At 61.5% G+C, this 14,459-nt stretch overlaps 5 protein-coding genes across 5 annotated transcripts; 4 read left to right on the top strand and 1 right to left on the bottom strand.

Annotated features, from left to right (window-relative positions):
- Positions 1-146: 146 nt before the first annotated feature.
- RHTO_00964 (exocyst complex component, sec8 subunit) lies at positions 147-5,433 on the bottom strand (the record flags this gene model as incomplete). The annotated part of the gene is made up of 16 exons (XM_016414648.1): positions 147-191; positions 248-457; positions 525-735; positions 792-1,025; positions 1,080-1,306; positions 1,362-1,508; positions 1,565-1,701; positions 1,754-1,892; positions 1,954-2,448; positions 2,506-2,625; positions 2,687-2,779; positions 2,841-3,174; positions 3,236-3,740; positions 3,796-3,898; positions 3,958-4,126; positions 4,184-5,433. 16 exons carry the CDS (start codon positions 5,431-5,433, stop codon positions 147-149), a joined length of 4,419 nt encoding a protein of 1,472 aa, XP_016273329.1.
- Positions 5,434-5,901: 468 nt separating this feature from the next.
- Positions 5,902-7,425, top strand: RHTO_00963 (uncharacterized protein; the record flags this gene model as incomplete). Its single annotated transcript, XM_016414647.1, has 2 exons — positions 5,902-6,192; positions 6,256-7,425. The coding sequence occupies 2 exons, from the start codon at positions 5,902-5,904 to the stop codon at positions 7,423-7,425; spliced, it is 1,461 nt and encodes a 486-aa protein (XP_016273328.1).
- An 811-nt stretch (positions 7,426-8,236) lies between these two features.
- On the top strand, positions 8,237-9,769 carry RHTO_00962 (uncharacterized protein; the record flags this gene model as incomplete). Its single annotated transcript, XM_016414646.1, has 2 exons — positions 8,237-8,551; positions 8,606-9,769. 2 exons carry the CDS (start codon positions 8,237-8,239, stop codon positions 9,767-9,769), a joined length of 1,479 nt encoding a protein of 492 aa, XP_016273327.1.
- Positions 9,770-10,140: 371 nt separating this feature from the next.
- On the top strand, positions 10,141-11,540 carry RHTO_00961 (uncharacterized protein; the record flags this gene model as incomplete). Its single annotated transcript, XM_016414645.1, has 2 exons — positions 10,141-10,537; positions 10,591-11,540. The coding sequence occupies 2 exons, from the start codon at positions 10,141-10,143 to the stop codon at positions 11,538-11,540; spliced, it is 1,347 nt and encodes a 448-aa protein (XP_016273326.1).
- Positions 11,541-12,341: 801 nt separating this feature from the next.
- RHTO_00960 (uncharacterized protein) lies at positions 12,342-13,818 on the top strand (the record flags this gene model as incomplete). The annotated part of the gene is made up of 2 exons (XM_016414644.1): positions 12,342-12,575; positions 12,634-13,818. 2 exons carry the CDS (start codon positions 12,342-12,344, stop codon positions 13,816-13,818), a joined length of 1,419 nt encoding a protein of 472 aa, XP_016273325.1.
- Between the last annotated feature and the right edge of the window lie 641 nt (positions 13,819-14,459).

Below are 14,459 nucleotides of genomic sequence, written 5' to 3'. Positions count from 1 at the left end.
GCGCAACAAGGAACTTACGGACCGGAAGTGGCGAGAGCAGACAACTGGAGCGCGGTCGGCAGACGGTACATAAGACGCTTAGGTGGAATGGAATCGCTTGCACAGTCGCGACCGGCTTCGCCAGCGAGAGAAGAACTGAAAGCGCGCTAGTCGTCCGCCATGCCGCCCGTCGGGTCGAGAGAGAAGAGCTCCTGCACCGCGAGAAGTGTAAGCGACGATCAACGAAAGCGAGAGCCTTCCCACGCACGATGAGGAACTCGTTGTACTGCCGCCGGTTCCTGTCGGTGCCGCCGCTGAGGGGAACGTCACCTGGACCACCGCTCGCTCCGAGAGAGGCGCCATTCGGTGCCGAGCCGTCCTTGCCGGACTGGTCGACGCCGCACTGCAGGTTGAGGAGCGCCTTGAGGTCGTCGAAGTCGTACGAGACCTCGCCCTTCCTGACCATGTCCAGCATGGTCTGCGGGAGTGAGACAACAGCGTCAGCGACGGAGAGTGCCGGCAGGAGACGGCGCGGCGCGGTTTACCTTCGGACCGAGCGTGAAGAGGTCCCAGAACCGCCTGCTCCGGTCAAAGTCGACGTCGAGCGGGCTGTCACCGAGGTTCTTGAGGTTCTGCTGTAGTGCAAGGATGTTGCGGAGCATCTTGGCTTGTCCGAAGTGGTTCGCAAGGCGGATGAAGCGGGCGTTGTGGACGAGAAGCTGGTCCATCAGGAGCGACAGGCCTTCGAAGATGGACCTGCGGGAACCGTACAGTCAGTCCCGCCCCAACGATTCAAATCGCCCGCTACTCACTTCCGCTCGCCCTCGCTCAGCGTGCTCGCAGCGATCTCGTCGCACTCGGCGAGGTTGCTGTTTAAGTCGACGACGCTCGGATCTGGCTCCTGAATGTCCTCCGCAAGTTGGTAGACACCGTCGCGAGTCGCCTTGTCGAGGTAGTGCATCGTGCGCAGGCGGATCTCGAGGCGAAGGGTGAACAGAACCATGTCGGCGAGCTGGCGGTACGAGCGAAGAAGCGCTTCGAACGGCCTGCGAAGGTCAGAAGGTCAGTGCCAGCGCTGATTGGGATGCGTTCAGACGCACTTGGTCATCTCGCTCGTGAGCGGCAAAGCGAAGCCCTCCGGTCGGTCGTCTCCAGCCTCGTCCTCCATCTCGCGACTGCCGAGCGAGTGACCGGTGTCGGTGCTGGCGATCGAGTACGCACTCTCGCGCGGTCGTTGAGAGCCGAGCGGGCCAGAGAAACCGTTCGAGAAAGCTGCTGGCGTTCCCTCCGCCGACTTTAGCGATGAGACGCGGTGGATGAACCAATCCTGCAGGCGACGGGACGTGAGCCATTTCTCGATCGGCTGCCATAGCCTCACGCACTAGACTTGAGTACAGCGTCGCAAGAGCCGACAACTTCTTGCTCGGGCTGATGAGGTCGTCCTCCTTGACAAAGCCGTTGCGCTTGCGGTCGAGCTCGATCTTCGTCTCCTTCGCGAGAACCTGACGCATCTGGCCAACATCGCCGGGCTGCGGAAAAAGACGTTAGCATGAGTGGCAGAGCGAGAAAGGGAGAGACGACTGACCGTCACCCCGCGCAATTCGGTCAGGCAAGCATGCAGCTCGGGCATGTCCGCCCACGTTGCAGCCATCTTCAGCGGTCCCAGCGTTGAGCCGGATGGCGCGGAGGAGTTGCTGTCGGTCGTCTCGCGCGCGGCAAGGTCTGCGGGACGGCGTGTCAGCGCATGTAGGCCTGTTCCTTGAGACATACGCACCCTTGAAGCGCTCGAAACAGCGCTGGTAGAACTGGTGGATGACGCTGACGATGAGCTGCGAGTAGTTCTCGCGGTGGAACGGCGTTGCGCGGAGCATGGAGCACAGTGCCGAGATGAGGAGCATCAGATTCGAGACGGACTGTCGAGGCCGGCGTCAGCAAGGGTCCAGCCAGTAGAACAGCGAACGAAGCAGGACTCACCCGGACGATCGGCACACGCGAGACTCGCTTCGAGTTCGGGTCCTCCTGGAAGGCGTCGATACCACCGACGGCTTGGTGGAAGACGCTCGCGACCTTCTCCTCCAGCTGCGGAAGGAACGTTCGCAAAACGAACTCGTCGAGGAAGCCATTGAAGCCGGTGCTTGCGCTCGTCTCGTCCTCTCCCATGAGACCGCCAGGCATGACCTCCTTGACGCGGTCGAGGAAGGCGAGTGTCGGACCGAAGAGAACGGAGACGTTGAAGGCGTCGGCAGGAACGAGCGCCTTGTGCGTATTGTTCAAGCCTGTTGAGCGGCCAGCTGCGGCGGAAGGGTCTGTCGAAGCGACGATGAGCGCAGAGGTAGTAGTTGTCGATGGCGCGCCATCGGTGATGAGGCCGGGGACCGCCGCCTTGATCGCCATGTTCAGCGCATCCTCGTAGTCCTTCAAGAGCTTGTGCGACGCCTGCAGGTCCGACTCGGCGAACCGGAAAACTTGCTGCGGGCGGACGGCGGGTTAGCGCCTGAAGAGCGGCGGCGAAGACGGCAGACGCACCTTCGAGCCATCTCGAGGCCGCGGGAAGCGCAGTACCTCGTTGACGCTGACGATCGGGTTGCGCGACGAGACGGTGCCGCTTTGGTCGTCGGTCAAGTAGTCGTGCAGCAAAGCGCGGACCTGGGCGGTGTCGAGGAAAGCGTCAATGCTGTGCCGTCGGAAGCGGAGGAAAGCGGCGCACCTCCTGCTGAACAGACTTCCATACCTCGAGCAGCGAGAAGAGGAGGTTGCCCGAACTTGTCCGGACGAGTGAGGCATCCTTGAAGTCCCGACGCTGCCATGGGAGGAGGATCAGCGAATTGTCCCGTGTAGCGAAGCGAAGACGGCGAGCGCACCTCGGAGATCCTGCTCGCGACCTCGTACGACACCCGGAAGCCCTGCAAAACCGCATCGAGCTTGCTGTACAGGGTCCAGAACAAGTCTCGCAGCGTCTCAACGCTGCTCGCCAGCGTGTTGGTCTCGCTCGCAGAGAGGCGGAGGAGAGACGCGACGCCTTCTGTCGCCCAGCTTCCCGCTGCTGCTGCCGCTGCGGAAGCCGATGCGGACGCGCCAAGCGCAGTGAAGGTGCCGGACGAGGAGGCGTTCGGATTAGGCGACGGCGGATTGTAGAGAGAGGAAGCAGGACGAGCGGCACCGACCGTACTGGCGAACGGTTTGCTCGAGTCGTTTCTGTCCTCCACAAGAATCAGCATCCATCGCCTGCATCAAGCGGAACCACCTTTAGACGTACCGCTCCTCCACCTCCTCAATTGTCGCCTCGACGAGCGCGAACATCTCGCCCTGCACTCGCTGACCGACCGCATCCAGCGCATACCCAAGTTTGCCGAGCGCCGCGAGCGACTCGATGAGCATCTCGATGTACGTGAAGGAGTCGAGTTCGGGATTTCTCCGCTTGTGCGCTTCCCGCCTCGCCTTCGTACTGCTCGGCGCGGCCGAAGCGCCGAAGCCGTCCAGCCCTTCCCCTGCGCCGAGCGAGAGCGACCCGCCAAGTCCGTCGTCGCCGTCCGCTGCATCTGCCGGATCGAGAAGCAGGTCTTCGAACGCTTCGTCGAGAGCCGGGTCGGCGCCGGACGGCTTGAGCGCGAGGTTTTGGAGGAAGCGCTGAAGCTTCGACAGTCGTGGTAGTCGAGCCGTCGATCGGCCGGAGGAATGCGCTTGGAAGGATGTGTTGGGTTCGCGGCTCGCGGTAGCCGATGGGGTCGGCTCAGCATCCTCGCCGAAGTCGACGAGCGGCACTGCATGCAAACATAAGTCAGTCGGGCTGAACGGCGCACGAATGGGAGAACGCACGCTGAGTCTGCCCGCGCGCATAACTCTTCCATCGCACGTCGCAGTAGAAGGACTTGAGGTAGAGGTGGTTGTGCAGCTCCTCGATGAGGATCTCGAGGACGACCTGCGAGCGTGACCGGTTAGTAACGTATTCCCGCTCCGCCGGAGCGAAGCTGAACTCACGCCTTCCTGGGCCACCGCCCATGCGCGAAGATCTGAAAGAGCGCCAATCTCGAGCATCTCGGGCTTGTGCAGCGCCTTGATCGAGCGGACGAGCAGGACGACGGCGCCGAGGAAGCGTTTCTCCGCGAGAAGGGCTTCGAGTGAAGGAGGAAGCCGCATGAGCGAGTCGCTGTCGGAGAAGGTCAGAGTTAGCTGGCGAACAAGCGATCGAGCCGACAACACGCACATCTCGTCGAGCATACCGCCCATCTCCTCAAGCATGCCCATCCGCGCGTACATGCCCGCAAGTCCCTCTCGACCGGTCCCTTCGAGCTTTTCCCTCGTCGAGCCGAGACCCGTCCGCATCCCAGCGATCATCTTCTGCGCGTTCGTGAGTGCGCCAAGAGTCGCATTGTGCGTCGTGATGGCCGACTCGTAGGCTCGGTAGGCGTTGCCGGACGACGTCGGATTGAGCTGCGGAGAGAGGGTGGAGCGGATGGCGTGGTCGAGCTGGCCTTTCAGGCGGAGGAAGGACGGGAGGGTCTGTCGAGTCCCATTCGCGCTTCGTGGCGGGTCCCGCTCGGCGGCACTCCCTCGTCGTGCAGGTTCGAGAAGGTGCAGTGCGAGGGAGACGGGATCGAAGTCGCCCTCGTCCTCCTGACCGTCCGCCTGTCCCGCAAGACTCGTCCCTCGCACCAGCTCCGGCCACTCGTCGCGCACTTTTCGGAGCACGTCGTCGACTTCGCGGAACGCCGGTGTATCGGGGTACTCGTGCGGGTTGAGCGCGACTTTGCCGCTCCTCGCAGTCTCGGGCGACTTCTGCGCCAGCTCGGGGGACGACGAGCCACTCGCGCCTGGACCGCGCCGAGAAGAAGGAACGTCGAACCCTTGGTCGGCGAGGCCGCCACGTCGACCGTCTGCGCGTCGCTGGCCGGCAGTCGTGAAGGCAGAGATGGCTTCGGAAAGGGCGGTGGGTACGACGAGAGAAGGGGAATCGCCTTCGCCGGGTTCGGGGGAGCCAGCGCGGGATGAGGAGGACGATGATGCGTCGTCGAAGTTGTTGAAGGTATCGGAACGGTCGGGGATGGGGGACAAGAGGGACGAGCCGAATGGGTTTGACGAGGTAGAGGCGGCGGGATTTGGCGAGAAAGACGGCGAACCAGGCGCATCGTTACCGCCCCGCAGCTGGTCCATCATCCGCCTATTCTTCCCCTCGCCGTTGCCTCCTGCGCCCGCCGACGTGACGCCTACCCTCGGAACGTCGGGTCCGCCAGCCTGCATCGTCTGTCCCGGGAACCGCCCATTCTCGTTCCCGCGCAAAGTCGCTGGACTCGGCGTCATTCCACTCCCTGCCGGCCGTCTCTGCGAACGCTCAGGTCGAACAGGCGAGGCGAGTTCAGAGCCGAAGGAGGGGGACGAGGTGTGTCCGCGCGACGACGGCCTCGCAGAGCCTTGTTGCGCTCGTTGTGCTCCGTCACTCGGCGGTAGTCGCGACATGACGGTATGCGCGCAGCCCCTGGTGCCGTAGCCCTGCCAACTACGACCGGTCGCAGGTGGGGAGATGAGAGAAATTGGCGACGGCGGGACGAGCGGGCGCGGTGAAAGCGTCGGTGGGTCGATCGCAGTCTGTTTAGCCCACTAGAGAGCAGATTCGAGTCTAGCAAGCGAGGTAGCGGCGAGAAGTGAGCTGTCGAGAACAACCCGTCGCTGTGGTCGAGGGTTGTCCTCCTACGCTTCACTCGCTCCGCAGGCAAAGGCCCTTCACTGCTTGCACACTCTCGCCAGAGACCAGTACCGCACCCCGAAAGACCCCGCCTCCTCCCGCTCACGACTTGCTGTTCCCGCTTCTCGTCTCGCCGTCGCAACTTTCAGTACGTCCAGCTTGGTCAAACGCGGAGAAGTCGAGCTGCTAACACGTCAGTATACAGCTTCTCGAGCTCATCAACTCGCCGCACCCGCCTCGACATGTCGACTGCCGGTCCTCCTCCTCCGGCTACTCGCCGTACCGTCGACTTGCCAGCGGAGATCAAGGCTTTGATTATCGAGCATTGTCACGCCCTTGAGGAGCGATGGAGGGAGCGCGCTCGCTATCTCCACACTTACATCTCAACCCAAGACCACCTCAACGAGATGAGACCAGGCAAAAGCGACCTCGCCGAGTACCTCGACAAAGTCGCTTCGCGACCATCTCTCATCGGTTCGCTCTACCGCCTTTCGCGCTCATGGTCGTCAGCGGCTGCTCCAGAACGATTCTCGGTGCGTTCCTCTAGACCGCCGTGCTGATGAGGACGTTGACATGTTGACGGGATGTGCGTGCAGAGCCTCCTCGTTTCGCAAACTGGCTCCTTCATTTTTCAACAACACATCCTCCCGCGCTGCGCCCACCACTTCCGCGTAGTCAGATTCGACGCGCTGGGGACGAACCGTGCCAGGTTCAACGCCTTCCTCCTTCTCCTCCCTCAGCTTCCGAATGTCGACGCAGCCCTCTTAACCCGAAGTGGTTTTGAGGAACACCTGTCCGAGACCAACACCTTCGACCGTCTGACATGGGCGTCGCTTGAGGACCCGCTCAGCGTTCTCGCACGGTTTCTCGGCCGTCTCATCAAGCTGGACGTCAGCTTCGGTGATTGGACCCACATCAACCGAGTCGTCCAAGCAGCTTCCTCGCTACAGATCCTCTATCTACACGACCACCCTGAAGATCTAGACAGCAACGTCCTGGTCGACATTCTGCAACACCTGCCGAATCTCCGCGAGCTCGCCATGGAAACTGTCGACAGCGAGGCGCTCAATGACGCGATCGGCCGTCTGCAAGGCCAAAAACTTCCGCCACTGGCGGACTTCAGCGTTTTTGTCGGCTGGGACATCGCAGTCGTCCTGCGCTTCGCCCATCTGTTCCGCAACACCCTCACTCACCTCACTCTCGCCATCACACCCAACTCGGGTGGTGCTCGCGACCCAATCAACACGACCTTCCCTCACCTCCATACGCTGCGGTTTTACGGCGAGGCGGGCACTTCGGACGACTTCTTCCTCGGTTTGTCGGCGCAGCACCTGCCCGTCCTTTCGCACCTCATCGTTCTCGGTCGCGACCTGGCCATCCAAGGAGTCGACGACGTCCTCGACTTTTGTGACGCCTTCAAGCGTGCCGGTCGACCCCTTCGCGAGATCCAGATCGTGGACCCGCAATCCTTCCTCTCCGTCGCCGATCTCGAGCGCATCCATGGAGAGCTCGACCACCCCAACACCAAGATCACGACGGCGCCTTGCGACAACTTCCTCGAGCGGCTGTACCTTCGCCCTCCTAAAGAAGCGGAGCTTGTTTGGCCGATCGACCCCCACCCGATCCGACTCGCTGTCGAGCAGACGGTCGGCTTCATCAACGACTGGCTCGCGCAGGCGAGAAACATGGAGGACATCGGCGCGTATGCGAGGCTTGCGGTGGTGTTGCAGCGGGCGGAGGTGGAGCGGGTCGTGATGGCACCGTGAGAGACGAGCGGGCGTAGCTTGTCGCGCTGGAATGGACACGGGCAATGTACGGTGCAGCAGCGGAGGAACAAGGTGAGGAATGAGCGGCGGAGGGACAAGGGCAAGATCTACCCTCGCCTTGAGCATGTTAGGCGCCTCCACGCTCGACTCGTCAAACGCTCTAGCGAGTGGCAAGCAAGGTCTTGCTGCGTTGCTGAGAGCATGAGGCGCACAATGGTCGGAAATGAGCATCAGAGGCAAGCAAATGTCGAGCAGGGCTGGCTGGTCATGCCGAGGCAGCGGCGCAGCTGGTGGATGGCGCAGTGACTCTTTCGGCTCGACCCCGTCGTGTCGGCTCCGTAGCAGCTCTTCCCGCAAGTTCCTCCTTGATGTCGGAACCTCCGATGATGAAGTCGAGAGATCGAAGGCGACTCATCGGGACGGTTCGCGACTCATCGGGACGGTTCGCGAGCACCGACTGCCGATGACAAGCTGTCTGCGAGTACAGCAGACATAGTGACGAGGCCAATAAGCGAGCGTGTCGGCGCGAGGTGAGCCGTCGAGGACGAACCCCCTCGTTCACGCGTTCTTCCCCTTCCGCCGCTCGCTCGTTCTGCTTGTAAGGGCTTGTCGAGGCTTGTGCATCGCTCCACTTCCGCCAACCGATCCACCAGAGACTTGCGCCTGGCGCCCGTCCTCCGCCGCGTCCTCCTCCTCCCTCTTGGTCTTGTCTGAGGTTCGTGCGTTGTGTCCTCTTCCTGCGACGAGGAGACTGACTGATCACGCTCTCGCAATTGCACGAACTTCGCCCGAGCAGCTCGGCCCCGCCACCATGTCTGTCGCCGCTTCTCGCGCTCCTCCCCCAAACCCGACTCCTTCGCCTTCCCGCCAAAACATGGACCTGCCTCACGAAATCAAGATGCAGGTTGTCGAGTACTGTGCAATCGTGGACGATGAAGAGCAACAGCGCAGGGCGCTTCTCGACGACTTCATGTACGAGGCTACCTTCGCGACTCCCGCGACGAGCGACATTCTCCACCACTGGCAGGACTTTGCGACGTGGTCTTCGCCATTGTCGTCAGCTCTTGCGTCTGTCTACGGACTGTCACGCTCGTGGTCCGCTGCAGCTGCGCCGAGACGCTTCGAGGTGAGCTGCGAGCATATTCACAGCCCGTGACAGTCCTAACCTCGCTACCTGCAGGAATTGCACGTTTGGCAGACGAAGAGTCCCTTCTTCCGTCAACACATTCTCCCTCGCTTCGGTCATCACTTCCGAAGAATCAATCGCCTCGACCAGCTTGCTCGGGAAGATCCCCTGCTCCTCCCGCAACTGCCGAATGCCGACCGAGCGGTGCTGAACGGTGGCATCCGGCCGGCTCGGCAACAAAAAACCGACGACTCGATCTCGGCATTGCTGCGAGACCCCTTACGCGCCTTGGTCGCCTTTCTGGCGCAGCTCGGCACCCTGGAGCTCAGATTCTTCGATGACTGGGCCCTCATCCAGGAGGCCTTGCATGCGGCGCCGTCGCTGCGGACCCTGCGTTTGCGTCATGATCCTCTGCGTCCAGCGATCGTGGAAGTTATCGACATGCTCGCACGTCTCCCAAACCTCCGCGAACTCGACATTGATGAGCTCCTCCCAGATCCCGCCACCGACATACTGACGGTCCGGCGTCAACATCCTCTCCCGCCTCTTCTCAGCCTTTCGATGGATGCCACCTCCGACCTCGAGGGCTCCCTGCTCTTCGCCAGCCTCTTCAGCAGCAGTCTCACAAAACTTCACTTCTCGCTGCACTCACTCCACAACACCTCACCAGCTCCAGTCAACGTGTTGTTCCCTATGGTCCGCACCCTACACCTCGTGGGTGATATGGACGGCTTCGACGGCTTCGTCGCGACTGTCACCGCGCAGCAATTCCCTGTTCTTTCGGAGTTCGAGATCGAGCGACTCAATGAGGACGAGTCGATGGCGAAGGTCGTCGCGTTCTGCGCCAGCTTCAAATCAGCTGGGCGCCCTCTTGGGACGATCCGTATCTTCGACTCGACGCGACACTTGGATCACCGTACCCTCGACCTCATCCATGATTCGCTGGCACACCCATACACCTCTATCCATACCACGCCGTACCCCCCGAGCACGCCCTTCATCGACGGCGTTTTCATGCAGCCGAAGGACCTAGTCAAAGCGGTCGACAACGGCGAGCACATCAACTTCGACCGCGTCAAACGGGCCGTCAAGCGTACGGCCGACTTCCTCGCCAATTGGGTTCGTCGGGCCGAAGCGTCGGGCAGCGAGGAGGACTTTGCGAGGTTGGCGGTCGTCTTGCAGCGGGCGGAGCTGGAGAGGGTGACCATGACGGGGTGAGGATGACGCGTGATTTCAAGGGGAGGGGCAGGGCTCAGAGTAGACGGACTCGACGACGCTCTCGGGCAGGGCGAGGGACGATGGACTCGGGGAAGTAGCGCTGACAAGTCGCAAGTCGAGGAGGTTTGCGTTGTCTGTCCTCTCGGCGAGTCGCGGCCCGTCCTGCACTCTACGCTGTGCTTTTACGTTCTCCGTTAGCTGCTACAGCTGCTCAAATCTGGCTCGCTCGTCGTTTGGAAGTCCACGGACCTCCCGAGTTGCTCCTCTCCCTCTTTCCCTTCACTCGCACTCGCTCACTCATTGCTGACCAGCCTGCACCGCTGCTGAGGACTTGCACAACGCCTAACCAGTCTGCCGACCCGCTCCCCTCGATGGCCCGCCTCCAGGACCTGCCGCACGATCTTCTCCTCAACATCCTCTTCCTCGCCTCGCCCACGCTTCCCGCCGAAGAGGGCAGGGCCCTCCTGTGGCACGCAGCCCTGAAGAGCTTTCGCGGAGCCTCGAGGAACCTGCACAACATCTACCGCGCCGTCTTTCCGTACTGCGTCGACTCGACAAGCGGAACGGTCAAGATGATGCTGAGGAAGACTTTGCGAAGTGAAACGCTTGCGAGTGTCGCTTGCCTTCGCCTGTTCGGCGTGAACACTGCCTTGTCGTTCGTCACGATCCTCAGCAACCTTCCTTTCCTCGTCGTCCTTCGCCTCGGCGCCGACAAGTGTCAACCGAATGTGCCAAGTTTCGACATGTACGCGCTCGACAAGCTCCTTCGTGAGTTGTCTCCGACCCTTGCAGCGTGATTGTGCTGACCGTGCACCCGATAGACCTCAAGTTTCTCGGATTGAGCGGCTTCTTCCTTTACCTTTCGCTTCCTCTCCAACAGCTCGGCATCATCGAAGTCGAGCTCCTCGAGTGCCGCGTCGCGTCTACCTGTGCGGTCAACGAGTTCTTCTCGCAGATTCCAAGCGTGACAGCGCTCTGCCTTTCGCCGCTCAGCAGCGGGATCAAGAGCGTTCTTCCTGACCCAAGCGCCCTTCAGTCTCTCCAATACGTTCAGCTTCAGCCACGCGAAGATGACTTCGAGGATGCGCTCGGCCGAGACGCTGTGCGGTTCTTTGACAAGTGCCCGAGCGACTGCTCGACCGTCCTCGTCCACCCCGTCTGGGCGGGCGCGCCTTCACCTCTCGCTGGCGCCCTCGTCATGTCTCTCCTCGTCGAGTACGAAACGGACGAAGACGAGCGCGAGATGTACAGCTTCATGCCGAGCGATATCAGCCGGATCGCAGAATGGGTCGAATCGAGTCCGCCGAATCTGCAGTCTGTTGCCCTGCCCATGATGTGGCACCCCGCCTACCCAGAAGAAGACCCGTACCTCCAGGTTGTCAAGTACGCCGCGCACGAGATCATCAACGCTTGCGAGGAAAACGACATCGAGGTCGTCTACTACGAGGACTGGGATCGCGAGACGGGCTTCTGCCAGGAGCTCAAGAAGGGCGAGTGGACAGTTATGACCGGCGACGAGCCGCGCGACGACGATGGAAGGCTCTTCACGTGGGGCGGGGCCTGGCCGGAGACGGAGGAGGATCTCGAGGCCATGCTGCATGGCGATTTCAGCGAAGGGTACGGGACTGAGCAAGCCGGGGACGATGAGGAGTCGATGGAATGGGAGAGCGAGCGCGAAGATGACTCGGGCGAGGAAGGCGGGAGCGAGGCGGACGAGGCGGACGAGGACGACGAGGTGGACGAGGCGAAGTCGGCTGAGAGCGAAGGCTGAGCGTGGCTGTCGTAGACTAGGGCTCCACTGACCTGCCACTGTATCAGTAGCTTGAGCGCAGCGAACGAAGCGGATCAGCCAGCGTTCAAAGAGAGGCGAGCAACTCCAAAGCAGGGACTTGGGTCGCAACGTCGCGGAGGTCGGCGGGGCTGTCCGCGCCGACTCAGCAAGGCCTTCCTCAACCGGAATCGGTTCCTACCGCGGCGCTCAGTAGCCGAGTCGGGGTTGAAGGCGGGAGCGACGGTAGGTAGGAGGAGGGGAAGCAAGATGCCGTTGACGCGGGCTTCGGGCGGCATGAAGCTGTGACGGCCCCTCCACTGTTCCAACCTCCCGTTTGGCGGTCTCCGCAGCCTCTCTCACTCCATCCTCCTAGCTGTTGTGACCTTCAAGTGATGAGAATGATCCGCGGCGACGGCGGGACGGAAGCGAGCGGGAGCAGGCGCGGTAGACAGCTGTGAGCGTAGCAGACCTTGGAAAGCAAGGTCCAGAGCAGCGATCGCCGTGTGAGCGGGAAGAGAAGGGTTCGAAGCCAACTCTGGTGCGGGTCAACGGGCTTGCCTCTGTACGTTTCGCTCGCCTCTCTCCGGCTCATTTGCGAGCTGATACTGTCACTGGCTACTTCTCGCACGCTCCACGCGAAACAAGCTGTACGCAACCGCAAAGCCTCGCTCGTCTCCCGCCTCCGACGCGGTGCGTCCGGCTTCTCATCTTCCTTCCGCACTCACGCTTGCAGACTGACACAGACTGCATTTGCAGACACCTTCTTCCCCTCCATCGACCCTCCTCGACGCTCACCCCGACATGATCTCTCCATCCGCTCAACTCCGCGACTCGAATCCCTCCGCTCCTCGCGCGACACTGGAAGGGCTACCGACAGAGGTCAAGGCCCGCATCGTCGAGCACTGCGCGATACAGGATGAGCGATGGAAGATGCTCCGCAAACACCTCACGGCATGCGTCGACACGGCGGAAAAGCCAGCGTCTGACGGCGCGATTACGAAGAGCGGCGTCCTCGCCGCTCCTTTTCTTTTCAAGGTGCGGTGCAGTCTTCCCTCACGGGCCAGCTTGGGGCTGAAGCATGCTGTCCTTGCAGGAGGTCCGAACGTCAAAGACAAACTCGCTCTTCTTTCAGCACCACATTGTTCCGCGACGACGACATTTCTTCCGAAAAGTCACCTTCGACGATCACGATCCCTACCTCTTCCACCGCTTCGTCCAAAACCTCCCCTATCTCACGAACGTCACCGAAGCCGTCGTCACCGTCGAAGGGTTCGAAGATCACCTGAACGACGGACTCGAGTCAGGCGGCATCTCGTGGGCGGCGCTGACGGATTCTTCACCGTTCGGCCTGGCGTCCTTCTTTCGCCAGCTCACGTACCTCAAAACCGAGGTCTCGCAAAGTCAACAGATCATCAACCTCGGCAGCGCAGCTCCCACCCTCCGGAGTTTGCACCTGGGTTACGTTGACCACGAGGACGGGGCCGACGAGCGGCTGGTCCGTATCTTCGCCATATTGCCGGATCTACGGGACCTCGTCATTGAGGAGACCGATGGCGACTTATTTCCCGTGCTCAACAGTCTCCTGAGCGCTCGCGGCGAACATCCACTGCCCGCCATCACGTCGCTCAAGGTCGGCGTTAACGGCGATGTGGGCAGCACCATGCGGTTCGCTCAGCATTTCGCCTCTTCTATCGAATGCATCACCTTCGACCTAGCATTCGACCTCAACTTCGACTACCCCGAGGACGTCCAGTTCCCGAAAGTCCGCACGCTCAAACTCGAAGGCCTCCCGGAGATCATTGAGTTGTTCATGGAGTGCATTGATTGCGACCAGTTCCCGGCGCTGGTTGAGCTCGTCATTTGCAGCCATCAGGTATGCATACAGTTGATCAGCACGACGCAGGAGGCCGTAAAGACTGTGGCATACAAGATGCCTCGGCTCGAGAGAATCCATCTCTTCGACCCGCAGCACCTGCAGGACGACTTCGACTGCAACGCACTGCGAAGAGAACTCGGCGACCGCCACATCGAGCTCACGACCAGCATTGTGCCCAACTTTGTCTCGTCCACTATCTTCTCGGCGGACCACCGAATCGATTACATCCGCTTAGGTGGACCGATACGACACGACCTACACCGCCCAAGCATCAAGCGTACGCTCGACTTCCTCGGCGAATGGTTCGAGCGGGCGGAAGGACTAGGCGCGGATGGCGAGTTGTCGAGGTTGGCGAGGGTCTTGCAGCAGGCCGAGTTTGAGCGGGTCGCGCAGGCGTGTTGAGGAGCAGTCGAAGAGGTGGATGAGGCGACGGGAGGGGAAGGTGGAGGAGGCGGTATGTGGGCAGGACGGAAAGGATGGTCATCAGTCTCTGCGACTCGAGCATGTTACCTGTTCCCTCGTGACATGTGCGCAGCTCAGCGATTCCTGCCTGCTGGCCAGATAGCAATGAGGCAAGCTCAAGAGCGGTAGCGACGATTGGATGAGGAGGTTGAGGCGAGACTTGGGCGGAGAAGCGGTTTGAGGGAAGCGAGTGACTCGCAGTACCTCCGATTCTGCATTCCTCGGGCAGCTTCCGGGAGTAGAGCATCGGCTCAAAAGTCGCAGAGAGTCGCAGGAGCACTCCGCGACGGCCTACCCTGCGTGTGTTGGTCGGAACGAGGAAGGGGTGGAGGTCGACAAGCCTGCTGTGAGCGGAGCGCAGCGGCTGGAAGACCAGCGACACCGTGATGCTCCCCGCAAGACTCGTCACTCCCAGTCTGCGGGTACTCAGCCCACCTCGTTGCGTCCTCCCGTCTGTGATGCCCTCATCAGATGAAAGCGGCGAGGGAATCCCAGCTCGGCAACAAGGCGCAGTGAGCGGGCGACGGACAGTACGGCGGGTACTGTAGAGCACACGGGCCAGCTCAACGTGCAGACAGGTC

Source organism: Rhodotorula toruloides (genome assembly GCF_000320785.1).
Source record: "Rhodotorula toruloides NP11 unplaced genomic scaffold Scaffold11, whole genome shotgun sequence".
NCBI lineage: Eukaryota > Fungi > Basidiomycota > Microbotryomycetes > Sporidiobolales > Sporidiobolaceae > Rhodotorula > Rhodotorula toruloides.
Note: the sequence above shows the minus strand (reverse complement) of the source record. Positions and strands in the feature narration are given on the sequence as shown.